This window comes from Carettochelys insculpta, chromosome 6, assembly GCF_033958435.1.
Source record: "Carettochelys insculpta isolate YL-2023 chromosome 6, ASM3395843v1, whole genome shotgun sequence".
Lineage (NCBI taxonomy): Eukaryota > Metazoa > Chordata > Testudines > Carettochelyidae > Carettochelys > Carettochelys insculpta.
This window is the reverse complement of record NC_134142.1, coordinates 25,674,218-25,696,255: the sequence shown is the minus strand read 5'-3', so window position 1 is coordinate 25,696,255 and position 22,038 is coordinate 25,674,218. Positions and strand designations below refer to the sequence as shown.

Sequence of the window (22,038 nt, the reverse complement as noted above, 5' to 3'; positions counted from 1 at the left end):
TCACTCAATTGTACAGCACAGAATGTTGCAGTAAGAGAAATCTAGAGTTGCCAGTTGCCACTGAGTTGCATTTTTATATTACATAGTACGTGCTCCTTTTTCTGGAACATTGTGGCCACAGGCCATAACGGTGATGCCTGAGGTCTGCTCCCTGTTTTACTATTTCAGCATAGTCAGCTATTCCACAGGAATCGCATTCTATACTTTTTTTTCTCAAAAAACAGAAGTGCTGGTGAGTTCAGTGTAACTTGATTTAAATCAGTGACTTCTTTGGTAATTTAAATTGTAATTTAAATCAATCCACTCTGGAATGCTTTGAAACATAATGGGGTTTTTAGTTTTTAAAAAAAAAAAAAAAAAAAAAGAGCTCGTCTAAACCACTGGTTTTACATTCCGATAGAAAACTGATTTAAATTGATGCAAAACGTGTGCATATACCAGGCCTTAATAAAGTGCATCCTGTTCGTATTAGCAGTATGTGTTTGCTAATTACATTTTCATTTTTGAACTATTCAGTTTTTATAGTGCATCGTTCTAAATGTTGATGTGATTTTTTTTTTTTTTTTTTTAAATAGGCTGTTTCTCCCAAAGAAGAAACCAAGGCTTCAGGTAGATACTGTATTTATTTAAATGTATATTATATCTTTCGCTTTTTTAATGAGCAAAACTGTTTGTTTGCCACACTAATTTTCTTTACCTTCTAAAATTGCTTGGTCATTTTTTTTTCTAGGTCTAGAAATTACCCTGTTTTGTTTGGTCTTGATTATTCAGGCTTAAACATAGGCCTTCCTTTTGGTTTTAAAGGGGTGTTTTGTTTACTTGTGTGAGTGCACTAGAACTGTTCCTAAAGCATAGTCTGTTTATGCTTATACAAATAGGCTACTCAGTAGACCTAATAATTAGTATTCTGAAAGCCTCATCTCTATTATATCTTAAATTTGTAACCAATTATTGGACTGTCAGACAGTCTGTACCCAAATATAGCATAGTTAATTCTTGATAACCTTGTTTTTCTCCTGTCAGAGTTAGGTCATCACTTGATTGTCTTCTAGCTTCGGCCTTGTAAAAGTTACTTAGCTGTATCCCCAGTTGTGCCTTTGGTAATAATTGTGGTCAGTTCTTTCTTCCAATTCTGTAGTGGAGTAACCATAGCTCTGTTCATAAAATCATGGTTAAAAGTAGTGGACAGAACTTAATAATACAGTAACCTGTTAGTACTCTATATTTTATGCACAAACATAGATAAGTTTGATTGTTGTTTAAATTTCATATTGTAGTAGTGCCTAGTGTCTCCAAACAAGTTGGGTCTCCATTGTACACAGCTCTGTCAGTAACTCCTCACTTAATGTCATCTCGGTTAATGTTGTTTCATTATTTTGTCCCTGATATATTTGCTTGTAACATTGTTTGTTTGGATGCTTGCTGACAGGTGGGGTCTGGAACTCAAGGTGGGCTGGCAGCCCCTATGTCAGCTCCACTCCACGCGTGCACCCAGCACCTGCAAGTGGCTGGGCTTCATGGATCAGCATGTCCACCTTCCCTCCTGCAGCAGTCAGCTGTTTTGTGGGCTTCAGGAGGCTCACGTTGGGACAGGAGCAGCGAAGGTGCAGCATGCGCACTCCCCTAGCCCTCTGGAGGGCCTCCTGAACACCCCCAAACAGCTGATTGCTGCAAGACGTGGTGATCCAGGTACATTGAGGGAAGGGGGAGGATGTGTGTCCATTTTCGCTCCCCACCCGTCCACATCCCCCCCTGGCAGAGCTTCCCGCAAGAGGTGCACAGCTTCCCCTCTCTCCCCTTGCCCCTTACATGCAGAAATCAGCTATCTTGCAGCATTCAGGAGTCTGGGGAGGTGGCATGGGGATGGGCCTGGGGCAGTCAGTGATTGAACACACTCTGGCAGTTTGGGAAGTTGGTGCCTGTTCAGCAAGGCATACCCTGGGAAATGCCTCACCTGATGTCAATATGGTTGCTTTAGGAAAAGTTCAGGGCGCTCATTAGCAGGTTCCCAAACAATCTTCTGGTTCAAGCTTGTTTAAAACATACACAGTAATTCCGTGCTTAATGTTGGATTTGTATTCCTGAAAAATGCTGCTTTAAGCAAGAGGATGTTAAGCAAAACCAAATTCCCCAGAAGAATCAGTGTTTTGGAGGGGTTTTTTTTTTTTTTTGTGATGGTGAGGTGGGGGTTTAGGTCCAGGGACATTTTTTTCAGCAGACAAAAGGCAGCATATACTTATACTGTATAAGTTGTTAAGTGTTTAATACTGTACACAGCAGTGATGATTGAGATGGTGGAATCAGAGTGTGGAGTATTTCCCAGGGAATGTCATGCTACTGAATGATGAGCGAGCACTTAGCTGAGCCCTCAAACGTTAACACATTGATGTTAATGTAGCCTCACACTCTAAAGGCAGCATGGACTGGGACAGGAGGGAGCAAACACAACAGACTCTCAGCAGTGGCTGCAAACTCTACCTGGAAAAATGGGGTACAGAGTGAGGGGGACTCAGTGGAGGGAAAGAGGGCATCCTGACATCAGCCCCTCTGAAGCTTCCGGAAGGAGCTGCAAGGCAAAGGGCAGGAGCAGAACGAAGTGCAGCTGTCCAGCTTCATACCTTTCAAGAAATCTTTGGGGAGTTGATGGGGAGCTGCCAGCCCTCCCCACCCCAGTTCCAAACCCCCAGGATGACAAGCTACTTTTCTAGAAAATCCTGTAAGTAGTGGACATAGAGAGTGTTGCATAACTTTGACCATGTGCTCGAATACAGTGCTTCCAAACCTGAGGTCCGCAGAGAGTCTGTGAAAAAATTGAAAGATAAATAAAAATCTCCATAGACAATGTTATAAATAAATTGCAAAGTTACAATCTATTATTTTTAAATAAAATATCTTCAAGTAATATTAAATGCTATCTAAAAATCTGTTGTGGTTTCCTTTTTCATTTAATGAAGTGTGCCTCGTGGCTAGAATTGGTTTGATGGGGGTCCGCGAACAGTTTGAGGTTATGATTGGGGGTCCGCACTAGTGGAAAAGGTTGGGAACTACTGCTCTGATAGATAGGCAATGAAACAATGTTAACTGAGACAATGTAAAATGAGGAGTTACTGTACTATATGTCTACATCTACACCAGAAGCATCTGTCTATGGAAGTTAGTCAAGAGATGTTCCGAAAAAACTTCTGTCAACAGATCCCGTCTACACGTGAAAGCGGGTTGATATTTTGATCCGCTCAGTCAACAAAAGGGGCCCCCTCACCACCCAGAGCATCTACACAGCTTTTTTTGTCAACAGAACGCGTTTTGTGTGGAGACGCTCCATAAGTTTTGTCTACAAAACTCTGTAGTGTAGATGCGCCATACATGTAGTCTCTTATGTCTGGAACCTAAATATAATAAAAGAATCCTTGTCCCAAAGCCCATTCTGGATTTCCAGTGTTAGTAAGCTGATGGAGCCATAACTAAACTGATAGTTTTTGTTGATGGAGCTACCAAATTTCTTTTTCAGAACCACCACCATCTAAAATTCCTAAAATTGAGACTTCACATCCACCAATACCCCCTGTGCACCCACCTCCAGGTAAGGTTTTATTAAGCGTTACTTCCGAGCATGCATTTCTTTCTATTGGATTTTTTGGAGTTAAGTGCTTGGCCTTGTTCTTTTCCTAGTATTGACTAAAAGTATTTCATCTTGGTTTGAATAAAATTGATTCTAATATGAAAGATAATGATATATTTCAACATGTAACAAAACAGTGCACGCATGAGTGAGATGGTGGGCAGAAGATTTCTCTCGACCACCCAAATAGTTTCTCTTGCTGTGCCATATTTGAGATTCAGTACTTTATTGGTTAGAGATGATGATATCAAAATTTTTCCGAGAAGTTTTAGGAAACTTTCATCCATAGAATTTGAAAATATTTACTGAAAAAGCAAGATTATGATTTGTGATTTCACCGTTAAGTGTTGTGGGTACTATCTTTGTAACCTTGAGAATTCAAGGTTACAAAGTATTCTGTTCCAGTTGTGATAATCTATGAAAAAATGATCAAACACCTGAAAACATACAGAACAAGAGAAATATAGGTCTGGAAGAAACCTTAAGAGCATCTCCTGAAATTGACTGGTATTTGCATAACCTGTTCCTAAAAGCCTCAAATAACAAGGATTCCACAGCCTCCCTTGGGGTCACCTATTTGAGTAAAAAATAGAGGCTGATTTCTCTACAATTAAGTACAGTTAGCAGATTCTGCTTCTCCCCACCAAAAGACTATGGGCACTTCTTTTGAAGGAGGGTATGTGCAATTATGATCCATCTATCAGATTTGTATGAAGTATTTAAAATAATCCTCACATTTAATTGAAATTTTATGAGAGAAAGGAGAAAAAAGCTGATGCCATTCCTCTTTATAGTACTAAGCACACATCCTGCCACAGTGTTCTTGTGTTACTTGTCCCCTCTTAGGAGCTGTCATTTTAGGTTGCAGTATTTAGCAAATGCTATAAAATATTTATGTCACATCTCAGGGTCAGTGGAAGGCCAGCAAATGTATCAAGGCACTGGTAACACAGCAGTACAATCTCTTTCACAAACATATGGTATTTTAGAGCGTTCTGGGGTTCTTTGGCAGATCAAGCCCTCCTTGGGGAAATCAGTGATGGGAAGGAACATCCCTTCCTGTTTAGCATGTACAAAAATTAGAAACTATGTTCAAACCTGTATTCTGAAGAGAGATCACATGTGAAATTCTGAGGCAATTGGAAGCTACTGCTTGATGCTTGTATGGCACCTGTCACCCTTTTCAGCCTTTTATGAAGACTATATAAAAGTTATTTTATGTATTACCACTCCAACTACTGAACTCCTTAAAAATGCAGGATCTCTTCACAGTTGTGACAGAATAGGAACTTTCATATCACTTGTAAACTGATTCAGGAAATCTCTCCAGATGACACATGAAAAAACCAGCAGTGCAGCTCCTCACAGGCAGATTTGTTAATCTTCTGTACTGGCTCCTGAGTAAAAATTCAAGCACAGCAGCATTATTTCAAAATAAGCTATTTTAGAAGAGCTTATTTTGAGATACCACTGCTACACACCAAAATGCATTTCAGAATAGCCCTCAGCTATTTTGAAATAGTGTCTTTAGACACAGCCTATTTCAAAATAGAGCCATTGGGCACACTGTGGCTTATTACAAAATAGGCTATGTTTCAAAATAGCTGCTATTTCTGGTAGAATGAGGTTTACCAATTTTGAAATAAGTTAGCTGCTATTTTGAAATTATTTCAAAATAACCATTGTGCTGTTTAGATGCTAGCAAAGTTATTTTGAAATAACTTTGCTGTGTAGACATACACCTACTGTTTGGTGGTAATTGGCAAAAAGGCTGGCCATCACAAAGGGCTGAAAGTTGTGGACAGGAGAGACAAGAATGGCAGATAAAAATAGGGACATAAGAACAAGGGTGGAACAGTAATACAGTGGGAATCTGTTTAACATTTGAAATATTTGTAATCAAATTATAGGAGTATTGTGGGTATATTAGCAGGAGTGTCACACATAGGACACGGAAGTTATGACCTATAACTTGGCACCCATGAAAGCTCAGCTGGATTATTGTACCTAGTTTTGGGCACTGCAGTTCAGGAAAGATTGGGACAGACTGGAGAGAGTCCCAAAGAGAACAACAAATACAATACAAGCTTTAAAAACATGATCTTCGAAGACTGGTGAAAATACCATGGGTAGTTTTAGTCTTGAAAAAATACACCTGCGTGGAACTGGTGCCACTATTGAAGTACGTTAGGGCTGTTACAAAGAAGGTAGCGATCAGTTGTTCTGCATGTCCACTGAAAATAGGACAAGCAGTAATGGGCTTAAACTGCAGCAAAGAGGTTTATCCATTAGGAAAATCATTGTCTGTAAAGAAACATAATGCTCATTTGGCTATCAGTAAGATAAACATACTTCTAATTCAGAACACTCATCAAATCATATGCAGGCTTGTCCATCTCATTTTCTTTTGCATTGTCATTTTAGTTCAGCTGTTGGGCAGCAGTGAAATGGCAGCTTTGCAAATTTGTCTCATAAGTAACGTGGTAGAATTCGGGAGGTGCACAGTCGCCCCCGCCCCCCCCCCCGATCCCTGTGCCAAAATTTTAATTGCTAAATGGGGTTCCCCCAAACTTACTCCTGGGCCGCTTCTGGGTGGCCCCCCTACCTCTGCAGGTACCAGTTGCCGCTGATTGCCCTATACAGCTTCTTCAGTGAAATGTTTTGCACTTTATAAAAGTGAACTGTTCTGTGTACAAATAGGACATGCATCTTAGTTTTATGTAACAAAGTTTATTTCCAAGTGTTTTGAAATTGGCTGCTATAGATTCTGAAGCTACTAGTACTGAGTCTTATCATGGAGAGACACCTGTCTGCCCTTAATTCAAAAGTAGCTTTGATCTGATTTTTTTTTTTTTAACTTCCCCCAACTTTTGTCCAGTCACTCTGATGTTTCATGGGTATGATCTTGTGCCAGTTGGGGTGTATGTATGTTTTTGGGGTAGGGAAAGGGAATAATAGAAATTAGACAAAAGTGTTTTGAGAGAAAATGTTCAGATAAAATCACCCAAATTTTGTGACTCTTTTCATTATGCTTCCCTGTGTCGTGATCTCAGATCCACATACATGTGCACTTAGAAACTAAAATGAAACTAAAATTCTGGTTAGGGCCCCCCCCCCCACTGCTTCTGCTCTTTTATCTTATTTTTTTTCTTTGCATCTAGCTTGTGGGATGTGGGGTTTAATGTAAAGGAAAACCAGGTATAAAATGCTGTTGCTGTCACACATGACCTGATATTTTTGAATGAAGTTAGAGTTCAGTGATGTAGAACCCAACAGACCAGAGCCCAGAGTGAGCCTGCTGTTTCTGCAAGTTGGCATTGCACACATTCTTACCGGGTACCTGAAGATTACTTACAGAAACAAACCTGGCAGTTTTACGTTGCAAAGTAACACGTTTTGTTTTAGGTGGTTGTAGATGTCCATGCTTACGTTATTTTGAAATGTAGGTTAAGAATAAGCTTTGTCTCATATCTTTTCTTAGTAGACCTAAGGTTAATGGTGTACTGCTATGGAAATGGCCAAAACATAGTATATACTGTAACCTTTTGTAAACTTTCCCATAATCTTATGAGAATTTACTGAGCAGATTGAGGCTAGCAGAGTGGTCAAAACAGGTGCAGAAATTCAAATCCCAATTCATCAAAAGAATTCCTTTCATTTGTACCCCATTTGCATTTGATTTGTTCCCTACAGTAATAATTTTGAAGGTAACATCAGCACAGACATTTGGTGGTTTTGTTCCTAAGCATATGCTGGACTGGATGAATTTAGTTTCAACTACTTATCCATTCTTGTCATAGAACACTGTTGAGTGATCTCAGTAATGTGGAAGAAATTACAAAAAAAAAAAAAAAAAGAACAAAGTTAACTTTCACAGTCGTGTATCTGTAGTTTCTTCTCTGTTTTGACTTTAGACAGTCTTATTGCATGTGATTTCCACGTGTTTTTAGCTGCAAAACAAACTGGAAGAGAGCAGGCTACAGTATGCAACATGTTGACTTTGGAGAAAAACATAGGATTAAAGATAATCCTTATTGCTGTGCTATAGAAAAGTAAATGAAGGGTTTCTTGTCTGTTGCAGAACGTAAGCTTCCTTTGACAACTGCAGTGTCAATGGGAGAAGCAGAGCAAAGTACTACAGTGGATTCTGTAGACATACCAAAGGTCCAAATTCCTCCTCCAGCTCATCCTGCACCAGTACATCAGCCACCACCTTTGCCGCATCGTCCTCCACCACCTCCGCCTTCGAGCTACATAACTGGAATGTCCACTACAAATTCTTACATGTCAGGGGAAGGTTATCAGAGTCTTCAGTCAATGATGAAAACTGAAGGACCAACCTATGCAGCTTTGCCACCAGCGTATGGACCACCAACTCATTTACCATATCATCCTCATGTGTATCCTCCTAACCCTCCTCCACCTGTTCCTCCACCTCCACCTACATCATTCCCACCCCCTAATATCCCACCACCCACTCCTGGATACCCTCCACCACCTACATACAATCCTAATTTCCCACCTCCACGACTGCCTCCAACTCATCCACCTCCAGGGCTGGGAATGCCACCAGCCAGTTATCCCCCTCCTACAGTCCCCCCTGGTGGACAGCCACCGGTACCACCTCCAATACCACCACCTGTTCTGCCACCTGTTGCAGGACTTGGACGTGCTACATGGATGAGATAGCATGAGAATTGTGTACGAGTATCCTTTGAGGAACAGTTTAAAACGCAGAATAATTCAGCAGTAATCAGTCTGTAAAGATAAATAGTAATTTGTATAATCTAGATTCTGGTAGAGTATGTAAATATATGGAACAGTGAAATGGAATCTTAGTTGGCATACTTACAGTATTGTTAATGGCGAAATAGGCTTTCATATAGACACAGCAGAGCTAATTAATAATCTAAATTTATACATCTGATTTAAATCTAAATAGTCTGACTAAATTGTCTTGAGTTATTCCAGCACTAGATTATTTTGTACTAGTGTCTTTAACCAGCCATATTGGCTCATTTATATCAGTAAGAAGTACATTTCCTTCTAGAAATCAGTGCCTACTTTTGAGTATCAAAATAGTCAGATATTGTGAAATTCCATATAGATTAAAAAATTCTCTCTTTAACTCTCCTGTGACACTTCATATTAAGCATGAAAGCTACTTTATTTAATATGTATATATTTACAACTTCTAGCTGATTGAAATAATTTTCAGATGTTTGCCTTGCTAATATTTTTGTTTTGAAATGTATTGGTATCTTGAAAAATTAAGTATGTTTACACCTATTTGAAAATTCCTGTACATAACTATATATATTTTCTAAGTGTGAAAGTCTGAATGTTACAACATACTGTGATTTACACCTTGTTATAAATAGGACTGCTTCATTCACTTGTACCCAAATAAATAGGATCTGAATTTAATGGATTTTCCAAATTATTTCAGAATCTTCTCCACTAGCTCTGCATAGTCTGTCTTTAAAAGTGTTGTTCATGTTTATACTGCTAAAAGGTGAAATCTTACTGTATGTAGATGTTTTACATCTTATACTAACTTATTGAAATATTTCAGCAGTGTTTTATCAAAATTAAGCATCACAGCTCACTTACAAAGAATGTACTTTATTCAGCTGAAAGTATACACTCACAATCTCATACTTCATTTTTACTAAAATATTTCAAATGAATGTTTTACACATATCAAAAAATCTGATTACTGTTTTTCTCCCCCCCCCCCCCAAAAAAAAAGCCAAAGTGGTTCAATAAAAAGATATAAATGCGTGCTAATGTCTAAAGATTTTGCTATGTACACAACAGTGGGTGCTAATTTTTTCCAGTTTCTTGTGAATCATGTACAGGAGGGCTGTAAGATCACAAGTTTAACAGAAACCAAAATTCAAACTGATTTCCCAAAGCAGCTCAAATAGACTTTCCCTGCATTAAGAAAAATAAACAATTTTATCATTTTACAGTCATGCACTTTGAAAAAGATCAGTAGTACTTTATCCCCACCCAGTTTCTAAAAAGATAAAAGGTCACTTTAACACTGATTTATATCTAAAATTGGATAAAAATATGCCACTCTCAAGATTGGGCTGAGTAGTAAGACCTGATTCTGCTTCTCAAAGGCTGAGTCTATGCTTGCCCCCAACTTCAAAGGGGCCACAGTAATCAGGGTGGTGGGAGATGACTAATGAAGTGCTGCACTGAACATGCAGCACTTCATTTGGCTAATTCTCCCCTTGCAGCAACTTCAAAGTGTCAAACTTCGAAGTGCCCATGCTACTTCCACATGCCTTTATGCCCCAAAATTTTGAGGGGTAAAGGCATTTCAAAGTGCCCATGGCTACACACATGCCAGCACTTCGAAGTTTGACACTTGGAAGTTGCTGCAGGGGGAGAATTAGCCTACTGAAGTGCTGCATATTCAGCGCAGCACGTCATTAGTCATCTCCCATCACCCTGATTACCATGGCCCCTTTTGAAGTTGGAGGCAAGTGTAGACAAGCCCTAAGCCATGCAAAATTCCATTTGAAGTCAAGGGAAACTTGTTTCAGGGCTGCAGAATTTGCAGCCTTTAAATAGACTAGGGACAGAAACCCCATGTAAATAAATTTAATGGCTACCATTTTGGGAAATGTGTCCCTCCAATGTAATTATACAAAGTTTTTCAGGTAGTTATCACAGTAGACCTACATCATAGTAAAGAGTGGATTTAAATGTGCATATAAAACATCATTTTAGACAACAAAGTTTAGCACCCAAATCATTCTGTAGTGTCATTGAGTGTCATTTTCCCCTAGGAAGACACTTCTCTCTTTTAGCTCAAATGGAGCTAAATACAGAGTAGCAAATATTTAAAAAAAATACATCTAGCACTAACTTTCACGTACTTCTGTAAAATCTACAATGCACATCTTGTATTTGGGGCTTACGCTGTCAAGTAGAATCATACAAAATAGAGTTCTGTTCTACTAGTATAAAGGATCCTTCAGTGGTTTAACCAAAAGATTGGCTGTCATTTAAGCCAGCTCTCTAAGGTTTACAGCCATATAACAGGTTCTGGGTTTAGTGCTGTTTCTCCTTTAAGAGTTTGAGATCTTCAGAAGAAATCAGGATGTGGACAATCCTGGAATCCACAAAATGGCTTGTGATAGTTATGATTTAAGAACAAATTTGGATGGGTGGGTCTGAGCTAGTGAAATGAGTAAGCAGGCTAGTTTAGTTCTGTTAAGAGCGAGCATTCAATGCTTATTTGTTAGGCTAGTCAACTCACAGACCAGTAAGCACCTCATCAATGCAATTAACATTCTACAAGCTTTATTGACAACACTTCTGCTGCTTTTGCTGAAGTACATCAGTTCAGCCCCTTAACACTCAGCTCTAGGGGTTGGACCTTGGCATTATATGGCCTTTCAAAGAGATTGATTAAGCAACCAGATACGCATCTGATAGTTCAGAGGGAAAAATTAAACACTTCTGTGCCCTTTTACTCTGGAAGGAGCAAATACTTTCCCCCTCCCTTTTATACGCAGAAAAAATGTTGAGCATGATGAAAGAAAGAAAGAAAAGGAACTAATGGATATTATAGACTGTAACAGGCTAAAAAAATGGGCAAAATGAAAAGTGAGGGAGAGGAAACTCAGAATGCTCTGAAGGTCAACTCTTCGAAGGCAGACTGCTATTTTCTAAGGTATATTCTTCCAGGCTACACAGATTGCATAAACCTAGTATACACAAAGTCAGTTAGCCCAATAGTGGCTGATACAACTTAGGTATGCTTTAGAAGGAAGTGTACTGTTGTCAAAGGAGTTTCTACTAACTCACTGAACTCAACAATTGGGGCCCATTTTTATTCTATAGTGATAGATACAGTATTTTGACAGTGCTTATTTTTTATTTTGTTTATATTCCTTCATTATCACTCAATCCTGCATATTCCTTACTCAGGCAAGTAGGCTTATGAAAGTCAGTGGGAATGTTTACTTGTGTTAGAACATGCAGGACTGACAAAATAGTTATTTGCCATTCCAGTGCTAACTCAACTAATACAAAACAAATGTAGTTAATAGCAACCACCACCAACTAATTCAACTGCATGTAGGTATCTGTGACTGATTTTTCTAAAGTAGCAATATATAAAGTCATTAACACTAAGCACCAAAACCAATACTGATTTCAAATACGTGATTTTACATTTTCCTGTAAACTATTAGGGGAAAAGGGAAAGAACAGCTCATGAAAAAACAGGGCCAGATCTTGTGACAAGATGGAACAGAAAGGGGGTCAACCTCTTATTACAGCCCTACAAGCAGCTACTCCACAATACCAAAATATAAGTCCCCTCATTTTTTTATATACAGCAGTTAGAAGGAAAAAAACACTCCATTTTGGTTTAAAAAAAAATAAAGCTTAAGTGGCAGCAGCAGCAGCCTCATTTGACAGCTTCTGTTGATGTAGCTTTTACACAGCTTTGAATGGCTGTTGCTTTGGTTATATCATGACGTATCCAATTTAGTTTAATATTTAAACAAGTACCTAATAAGGATTTGTTTGAGTGAATGTCAAGACTTAAATATTAGAATCCAAGAGAGAATTTTTTCTTTCAGAAAGTAAGTCGCACTGGTGGGAAAGCTGTTCTTGCCTAAGTGTTTAACAGTAAAAGCTTTACATAAAGAGTGTTACCATATTCATAGTAGACTGTAGCTAAATGACAACTGAAAAATATTCACATTATGACAGTAGAACGCTGAGTATCATTTACTCCATTAAAATCAGGGCACTAGCAGCTGAAGTGGAGGCTCAGGCTATTTGGCATGCCTGTTATGGCCCTATGTCATGGTCAAAATGGTACAACATACAAGGTGCTTTCAGTATTTATCATGCCATAAAGCATTTTATGTGCTAGCTCTTGAAAACAGTTGCATAACATCCTCCAAAAATAAAGACCTCCAAGCAACGTTAGCAGCTCACTAAAGGGACAGCCAATAAGCCACCTGATGTAGATTTTGGTTTCCTTGGGAGAGAATCTAAAAACATGCTGCATAGAGCCACCAGCCTAGTTATAAATCAATTAACAACCGGGTGGACACAAGCAATGCAAAATAACTTCTCCATGGGTTAGGGTTCCATTTTTCCTTCTATAAATTTTCATTAGGTAATTCTACATAGAGACCATACAACAAAGCAAGTTTGCACTACAATACAAGTGACACGAGTCTGTGATTATAGGATGACTAACCCATTTACAATTGGTTCCAGATCATAATGTGGAGGCTAAGCCTTTAGCTGCCATATTTACACTATAGACAGTTACAAAAAAAAATCCAACTGGCTGCTAGAAACAGGACGCTCTTCCTCTCTGATTCTTTGCAGAATTGCTTCTAGTTTTCAATGTGATCTTCCTACAATGGACCCTTGAACTGGTTTCCTGAAAGGTGTTGCCTGATGGATGGTTTGGAACTTGCTGCATCACCCAACTTTCGCCAGACAACCTGTGCGAAAGAGGAGAGAAGAGGATGAGTCTGATAGTTGAAATAGGTAATTTCCTACATCACAGTTGCAGTAATACAAATGACCATCAGAGGGCACTTATGCACCAAATTACAATTTAAAGGCTCTGAAATGTTCCTCTGATCATCTCTGTTGAAATCAGAACTAGTTATGCCTTAGGTAATAGTATAAAACTAATACATTAGGTGCAGAAGCTAAGTTCAATGTTAGACTAACCACTGGCATTCTTACACAGTGATATTCCCTTTCTATAGATATCATCCTTATGTTCTTACACTATGCCCTTGCGGTAGAGCAGGGGATCCCTGCGGAAAGTAGGGCTCTTGCAAGGAAAGCAGGGGAGGAGTGGGTAGGAAGTGACAAGAATTAGCCACATTTCTGAGAGAGACGTTGTTGTAGATCTAAATACCACTTCCAGTTTACACAAAATTGTCTCTATAAATACCCAGTATCCCCCACACAGTTGAGGTGCAATCCGGCTGTCACAACATTTCATCTGCAATTCTGCTACAAGAAAGTGGCATTAAAAAAAAAAAAGATAAACCAAATGTCAATAACCAGGAGTTCGCTGGGCTTTATCTACAGGGCTTTATCTACAATTCTGAAGCCTTTAAGAGATGCACTTCATGTTCTGCAAGACCTTAGCTATAACGCTTTTATATTCAGGAATTAAAATATTTTATTTTAACCTTGTTTTTGGATAAGATGGGGTTATATAGGGACAAATTTGGGTAGCCCTTTACATTTGTTCATTCTCTGGGTGGAGAAAGGAACAAAATTAACACTGAACAGTTTCCAGTCTTCCTGCCTAGAACATCTTTGTACAAAATTAGTCCCCCAAATAATACATGCATATTTTCCTTAAATAAGTCACCTCATATTTCTGCACTATTGTGCCAGTCCAGTGGTTTTGAAGTGCACCCTCACCAACCTATTCACAAATTATGCAGTTTTACTTCTACAATTCTCACGCACCAAAAAGGCCCTGCTGATATTCTGAACTGCAATATGGATTCCAAAGAGAATGTTTGTAAGCGTCCCTGGTCTGGGAAACACCGCTCTGCGAAGCTGAAAACTCTCTGAAACGTGACTTTCAGCTCAGACTATGTTTTAACAGAAATACAATGCTCACTTTTCATCAGCAGTGTATACCCACATCATTTTCCTTATTAGATCATTCTGCCTGGCATAAAAGGTAAGTAGATCAGCAGCAGCTGCCACACCTCACACAGAGCAAAGTTCTGGCATAAATGCTCAGTTTACAATATGTGACAACCTCTGCTTACAATGTGGTTGCTAGGCCACACATGTTAGCAGGTTCCAAAAATCACATGTAATTACGCCTAATGTAGTCAAACAAGAGGATTCTAATTCTGTCATCAGATTATGGTTTGAGAATACAACATCAATGTCTATTCCTTTAAATATCCTAAAACGTATTAATTAAGGCAAAAGGGCTAACCTATGCTTTTAATCGACCGTGTAATTTTCACGGACCTCAAGGGGACTGCTGATTACAAATCAAGATTATTGAAAATGGAAACCTAGGCAGGTAAAGACAGTTGCATAACTGTCAATCAGCCCTACTGGGATAAGCCACTGTCTCCCAGGAAATGACCAGGGCAAGTGGTGTATGTATCCTTTGAGACAGCTCAGCCTTAAGTTTCTGTTGGGCAAATGCATTACATGAAGTGTGCAGGTATTTGACATTTGACTCCTGCCCATATGGAATTTAGCAGACCTACAATTGTGCTTTCCTTATGATTGAATTACCCTGGGGGTTTCAAACTACACAAGCAAACAGGGCTCACCACTGAGAACAGAGCCTACAAGGTGAGGCATGACAAAGTATCAAAAATACTACAACTAAAAAGTTATTACATTGCACATTTCACGAACAATTGCTTTCTCCTTTTCACTCAGGTCTTCTTCATAGTTATCTTGCATTTGCCTGTCCAAATTTTCATGGACTTCAAGAACCTGCGAACAGATTACCAAAGTATTAACACTTCTCAAAGATCAATCACATCTTCTGCAAGAACACTAGATAGTGTTTACAATGCTACATGCCCAATCCCATAAACTGCTGCTCCCACAAAATCATTCATTCCCTTCAGTGTGTGCAGCACACAAGCCCTGGACTATTAGGGACAGGAGCAGAGCTGTAGTGCATCTCTACACCCACTTTATGTTTAGGGCCCTACCATATTCACGCCCATGAAAAACGCATCATGAACCGTGAAAACTGGTCTTTTGTGTGCTTTTACTTTATACCAGACAGATTTCATGGGGCAGACCAGCATTTCTAAAATTGGGGGTCCTGACCCAAAAGGCATTTGTGGGTCACAGGGTTATATTTGGAGGGATAACGAGTTAGCCACCCTTACTTCTGTGCTGCCTTCCAAACTGTATGGCTGGAGAGCAGTGTCTTTAGGCCAGGCACTCAGTTCTGAAGTCAGCGCTTTGAGAGCAGCAGGGTAGAATTAAGGGTGGCAATACAATACCATGTCACCGTTACTTCTGCACAGCTGCCTTAAGAGCTGGGTGGCCAAATTGTGTTGGCTGCTGACTGAGTCCATCAATGCAAGCAGCAGCACAGAAGGAAGAGTGGCAATACCATCCCATCCCTAACTTCTGTGCTGCTACTGGTGGTGGCTCTGCTTCAGAACTGGGCTCCTGGCCAGCAGTTGCCACTCTCCAGCTGCCCAGCTCTGAAGTCAGTGCTGTTGCCTGCAGCATTGTAGAGGAAAACAGAAGAAATACCGCAACTCCTTTTTTCGGTCAGGCCCCCTCCAATTACAGCACCCTGTGGAATTTGAGATTTAAATAGCTGAAATCATGGAAATTATCATTTTTTAAATCCTATGACCATGACATTGACCCAAACGGACCAGGAATTTGGTAGACCACTGCCTATATGGGTCTGAAACTGGCATAAAGTAGCATGAATGCAATTCTACCCAGTAAAGATGATTATGTCAAGTGTAGCCCACTCCCATGCTTGTACATGAATAAGATGTACCGAGATAAGACTCTGTTTTATATGTTGCATCCTCATTAAAGGCTCTACTGCTTTAACTATATCTGAAATAAGTGGCACCCCTAACCACTAGTTAAATTGGCAGAAAACAAACAAACAAACAAAAACAAATACAGAAAAAACCCACCACCAAAACCTTTGCGAGGGTGTGGATCAGACCTTCCAATGTAAACTCTTCAAGGCAGGGACACTCTTGCCCTGTGTGAATGTTATTGATTTAATTGTTGCTCATGTAACAACCAGTTGGGCCGTGATAGTCATGCAGTTGCTCACATGTGTAAACATTTGCAGGATTGGGGGCCTTAGCCATTCATTTTCTCCTATTGTGCCACTGGATCTTTTACACAGCAGCAAGAGCAAGGGAAAAAGCGTTTTACAATCACATTTTCCTATTTGAAAAGCACAAAAATTAGCAGGGGCTCTATGACAAGTGGGATATCAGAAGTTACTTGTAATTCACTTTTTTGACTCTGCGTCCAGTCAACCTGACAACGTCTATTTAAAAACCCCATTTTTTTTTGTATAAAAATCTGATTTCAGGATAATGCTTAGAGGTTGCTAAAAAGAGTTTTTCCTTTTCTCTGATGTCCAGATAATAGGGTTCATGCTATTAAGGTCACCTGGGCTACGTCTACACTACAGCAATCTGTCAACAGAAGTTACCATTGGAAAGGATCTTCCAGCAAAACATCTGTTGGCAGATATCAGAGAGGTAGCCGTGTTAGTCTGTAGCTTCAAGAACAAGAAGAAGTCTTGTGGCACCTAAAAGACTAACATATTTTGGAGCATAAGTGTTCATGGGCAAAGACCAGCTTCATCAGATGCATGAGTGGGGCGGGGGGGGGGGGGGTGGTTTCCAGAGGGGTATTTACAGAGTGGGGTCTCACTAAGAGGGAGGGCCAGAGCTAACAAGGTCTATTCAGCAAGGTGGAAATGGCCCAGTATCAACAGCACTTATCAAAAGAGTTAAAAACAAGTCAGATCAGACAGGGGGATGTGAGCCTTTGTCAGAGTCTAATGGGGAGCTATTAGCACCCAGAGCAGAGAAACGGCCTTTGTCAGCTGCGAGCCACTCCCAGTCTCTGTTTAATCCATGGTTAATGGAGTCAAATTTGCAAATAAATTGCAGCTCAGAGATTTCTCTCTCCATTTGATTTTTGAAATTTGATGTCGTCTGTTGACAGATGACGTCCACATACAAAAGCAGATCAGAAGAACAATCCACTCTGTCCACAGCGAGCAGACAGACTGCCCACATTCTCTCTTGCAAGAACAGCCAATCAGAAGCTCAGCAAACAGGGTTGCCTGGTAAACCGGAAGCCCTGTCTGTCAACAGAGAGGCCCTGGCGCGTCTACACAGCTTTTTTGTCAACAGAAACCGTCAACAAAGTCATTATTCTTCATCATAGAGAGGCAGAACTCTGTGGGTAGAAGTGTCAAGTTTTATCAACAGACAGTTGACAAAACACATTGAGTGTGTAGACGCTCCACAAGTTTTGTTGACAAAACTCTCTAATGTAGACATAGCCCTGCCTTTGCAGGCAGAGACAGACAAAACCAGCATCAACATATTACAAACCTTCTAAAACATGTTTTAAATAGCTCTTTTCCATCAAAGCTGCTTCATGGAGAATGCCTACCATGCTGTGCTTTTAAGTACTTAGTTTACTTGCACGTGTATGGGATGATGCTATATAACTCATCCATGGTTTTGTTACTTGTGCATAGTGCAGTCAACTCCAACACCTGGAAATATGTTTTTAAACCAAATACCAGTCTCTTACGTCAACAACAAATACACCCTTACAGCAGGTATATATGTGTGCATACGGAAACCATGCAAGTGAACTTCAGGATTAGATGCATTACAAGGATGGATTTCACTCTCGAAACATCCAGCAATGACCATGGCTAGAAACAGGATACTAGCTTAGATTATTCATTGGTTTGTTCAAGTACAGAAATCCTGCTGTATGCCAAGCATTTCAGTTATAAAAATAGGTCATTCTCTTAGGGCCCTTAACCTACTTTTAAATATGTACTAACCACTGATTTAACCAATATATCTGAGACCAGTGGAATTGCACATAACCACTCAATTTCACCTGGACTAATCTCAACTTTTCTAAAGCATGTAAAAGACATTCGAGCCCTGATAAAACTTCTATTTAGCTATAATTGTTTATTTAATAATATAATATAATATAATATAATATATGTCTATTTAATTATAATTGCTGTTATAATCTGTTTAATTATAGACCCAGCTGGACTCACACTTTGAGCAAGCTTATTTGGAATCAGTGCACCTCCAACTCTCAGCTGTCAAAGCAACACAACCTGTACAATCAAATCTCCATGCAGATCACCCAGAAATATCTTGCTGTAAACAAATATTGGCTGTATGCACAGGGTAAATATCTAGAGCAATTTTGGAAGAGATAAATTAAAACCTCTGTGTAAGATCCAGAGTCTGATTCTATCAGTCGCTGGTTTTGCAGGTACAGTACATGAGTTTCTAAAGGAGAATATTTACTATATTTTCTATTACTTCAATTTAAATGTAAATGACATTCCCAAGTTCATGTGGTGCTAAGGGGCAGAGAATTTTTTTGGTTGTTTTCAATGGAAGTGGCTTTTAAATGACGTTCAAGAGTTTTACCCTTTAAAGCTGCGAATGGCTCCAGACCCATTTACCCAAGAAAATGTCTTTCTCCCCAGTCCCATGCCTCACTGAGGTGAGTGTGTTTGGAATGGTGATGAGTGGTGTAAAATATCAGAGAAAATCCTAGTAGAGCTGGATTGGTGAACAGTGGGCAAGTAAGGAAGTCAAAGGTGCATGTTAAAATTAATTTATCATACGGTTCTGCAATATATAATACAGCCCAGTCACTTCACCTCTGGGAATACTGATTTATACCAGCTGTGGATCTGATTCCAAAGAAGCTTACAAATATAGAGGTTTCACCTCCAAAATCTGGGACTCTCTTGCAGCAACCAGAGAGTTCCAGGACCAGAGTGGTGTCTGTGAGGCCACTGTCTACATGGTCGGGGCCTGCCTCCAGCAGCCTGGCCGGCCCAGAGCTGGGCCAGAATGGAACCTGGAGCAGCCTCCAGCAGCCCAGCTGGGGCCAGAGTTGGGGGTGGGTGGGAGAAACGACCTTTGGCAGCCTGGCTGGGGCTGGAGCAAACCTCTGGAAGCCTGGCTGGGACGAGAGCAGCATCCGGGGCTGGGGCCAGGCTCCAGCAGCCCAACCAGGGCTGAAGCAGCATCCAGAGCTGGCCTCCAGCAACCCAGCCAGGGCCAGAGCGGAGGCTGGAGACAGATCAGCAACTCGCAGCCGAGCTGGAGCAGCAGCCAGGACACGAGTGGCATCTACCTGACTGGTAGGGGCCAGAGCAGTGGCTGGGGCCCATGTTGCAGATGGCAGCCCAGCAGGGGCTGGGAACAGTGGGGCTGGGACTGGGCTGGTAGCCCATCTCGGCCAGCAGTAGGAGGGCCATTGGGGTAAAGGAGAAGGGAGGGGTCCTGGGGGCTGGAAGCAGGGAACTCCCTTGGTCTGACAAATTCCCTTATTTGGAATGGATCAGGTCCCAAGGGTGCCAGACCAGGGAGGTTCAACCAGTACATGCACACAAAACACCCAACTAAATCCTCAGATGGCATAAATTAATGCACACTATCGAGAAATCTGACCCATAGTGTTTGCATCTATCTCACTCCATCACTCACTCACTCACTCACACACACTTTTACGTACAGGAATAATTTCATCCACGGCTGAAATGCAGCTAGAGTTTAGAGAGGAGCCTGTCAACTGGCAACAGCACAGAATCATTAGGACAAGCAGGGCTGGTGACAGACATGCCGAGCCCTGGGCAAAGTGGAGAGTGGTCCTCAGTTCCCAGCTACCCACAAAGGGCACAGCCTTAGGCAGAAGGGGCAGGGATAGGAGCAGCCAGCCCTCAGCACTACCCAGACCATGCAGCACTCCTCCTGTCAGGATGGGACTCCATCGGCCATTTAAGGCCACGAGCCATGGCGCCTTTTAAATCGCCAGGCTCCAGGCAATGTTCTCTCTAACGTTTTCCATCCCTGTGCAGAATAATATTGTTATGAGCACTGTGCATATGCAGATGTGTACTGCCAGTAGAAATGCATGCTGCCAGCTGTGGGCAGTTGTGGGCTCTCTGCCAATCATCTGGGTGGCACCTGAATCTCGCCAGGGTGGCCACCCAAGCACACAGCTTACAGGGAACACTGTTCCTGAGGCAAATGGCCCATTTCTCCTCCCTCCCACTGTTGGAAGCTTTGAGGAAAGTAAACAAAGAATGTCACCTTATCCAGAAACTACAGGAGGAATACATACAGGATGCGTGGCCATATCTCCCTCCCACGGGCAGTACCAGCAACTACACAGCCTACTCAAATATTAAAGGCCATTTTGTTTTTTTAGTGGTGGAGGGCCTGCTCCAGATCCCCACAGCTATATGATATGTGTGCAGGTAACCATATTTCCATATATAGTCACCCCCCGAAACTGGAATTTCTCTGAATCTTAGACACTCAGGAGGAGAAGAAACATATACCACCCCAGCTTAGTACTTATCAAGTGAATTTATCCTTTCAGATGGCCCTTTACCACTTGCTACCAAGTTACAGTTAAACTTCTCCTTTGCCTCACATAGTAGGGTTTTAGTTTTGACCACCCAGGGACAAAGCTGGTGTGCAAATGTGTACATATCTATGGTTTGTTACAGAATTACAACAAATGCTTCCTACTGTTATGAGAATGCCAAAGGATCTTCAGTGATCAAAAGTGTATTAAGACTGTGGTTACATTTCTCATTCTCAAATAACGCCCAGTGCTCCCTAAAGCCACCTGAGGACATGGTTCAGTCAAGACTGATGAACTCCAAAGGTAACCAACTTGTAGCATTGTGACTTTTCCTTGCAACAGGTGCTCCTCTCCCACATGACTTTGCTTAGCTGGTAAGATAACTGCCTGAGGTGGCATGGCTGCAATATCTGGAGTGAACAGTTCTTGTCTATCTCAGATTACTAAGATTCCATCATTAGAGAAAATGCCAAATTATGCTTCTACAATTGTTGTAAACTGGAGCAATGTGCAATATGGCCTGAATGCAGACCTACCTTCATAGCATGAACCACAGCCTCTGGTTTCTGACCGACAGGCACATATCCTGCCACAGGAGAGGAAGCAAGATCAGGAGTCATACGAACAGGGCCCTGTTGAAACAGTAGGTTAAAAACATGCTTATAAAGTAATTCTAACTGAGTTCTTCCAAATGAGAAGGAGAAAATACATAGGAAGAGCAAAACTACATCAGTACTGCCTGAAATCTACATCTCCCCCAGTCTCAAGCAAAGACAAAGGCTTTATCTGTGCACAAAAGCTACAATGTTCTAACTAAAAGTATTTCTTAAACTGATTTCATGAAACCAGTGCAAACCCCTCTGTGGACACACATCAGCTGACTCTTTGGCAGCTTAATTCATATCAATCATGTTTTAACCAATTCAAGTGTAAAGTGTAAACAGAGATTTGTACTGATTATGTAAATCAGTTCAAGAAACAATTTTAGTTTCTATTTTGGTGCATTAGACAAGGCTAAAAAGTTTTCCAACCCTGCCATAGAGAAAACATTGTAAACATGATAACTTTCAGGCATGCCCCAGCTTTTACTAAGAAGCTGTACATTATCTGACATGAAAATAAAGGTGGCATCAGTTTTTATTGGTTTCTTGGAAACATTTTCAAATGGGCATCAAGTACCCATCTTCAGCAATAAGAAGGATTGGAGGGTAACCTAAAGATAAACAGATGTGCAAATGTGATGA

At 40.6% G+C, this 22,038-nt stretch overlaps 2 protein-coding genes across 7 annotated transcripts in view; one reads left to right on the top strand and one right to left on the bottom strand.

Moving 5' to 3' along the window:
• CCNK (cyclin K) overlaps positions 1-9,304 on the top strand; it is a 31,331-nt gene extending 22,027 nt beyond the window's left edge. For 3 of the 4 annotated variants that reach the window (XM_074996543.1, XM_074996542.1, XM_074996544.1), the window contains 3 exons: positions 576-609; positions 3,509-3,580; positions 7,701-9,304. In XM_074996543.1, coding sequence (XP_074852644.1) covers positions 576-609; positions 3,509-3,580; positions 7,701-8,308 — 714 coding nt within the window. In that variant the 3' untranslated portion in view covers positions 8,309-9,304. The remainder of the gene's footprint in view (positions 1-575; positions 610-3,508; positions 3,581-7,700) is intronic. The other variant, XM_074996541.1, reaches the window with a different exon arrangement.
• Positions 9,305-11,378: 2,074 nt separating this feature from the next.
• The window catches only part of CCDC85C (coiled-coil domain containing 85C), a 150,881-nt gene continuing 140,221 nt past the window's right edge, over positions 11,379-22,038 (bottom strand). For 2 of the 3 annotated variants that reach the window (XM_074996545.1, XM_074996547.1), the window contains 3 exons: positions 21,331-21,426; positions 15,017-15,115; positions 11,379-13,116 (listed from right to left, as the gene is read on the bottom strand). In XM_074996545.1, coding sequence (XP_074852646.1) covers positions 13,027-13,116; positions 15,017-15,115; positions 21,331-21,426 — 285 coding nt within the window. In that variant the 3' untranslated portion in view covers positions 11,379-13,026. The remainder of the gene's footprint in view (positions 13,117-15,016; positions 15,116-21,330; positions 21,427-22,038) is intronic. The other variant, XM_074996546.1, reaches the window with a different exon arrangement.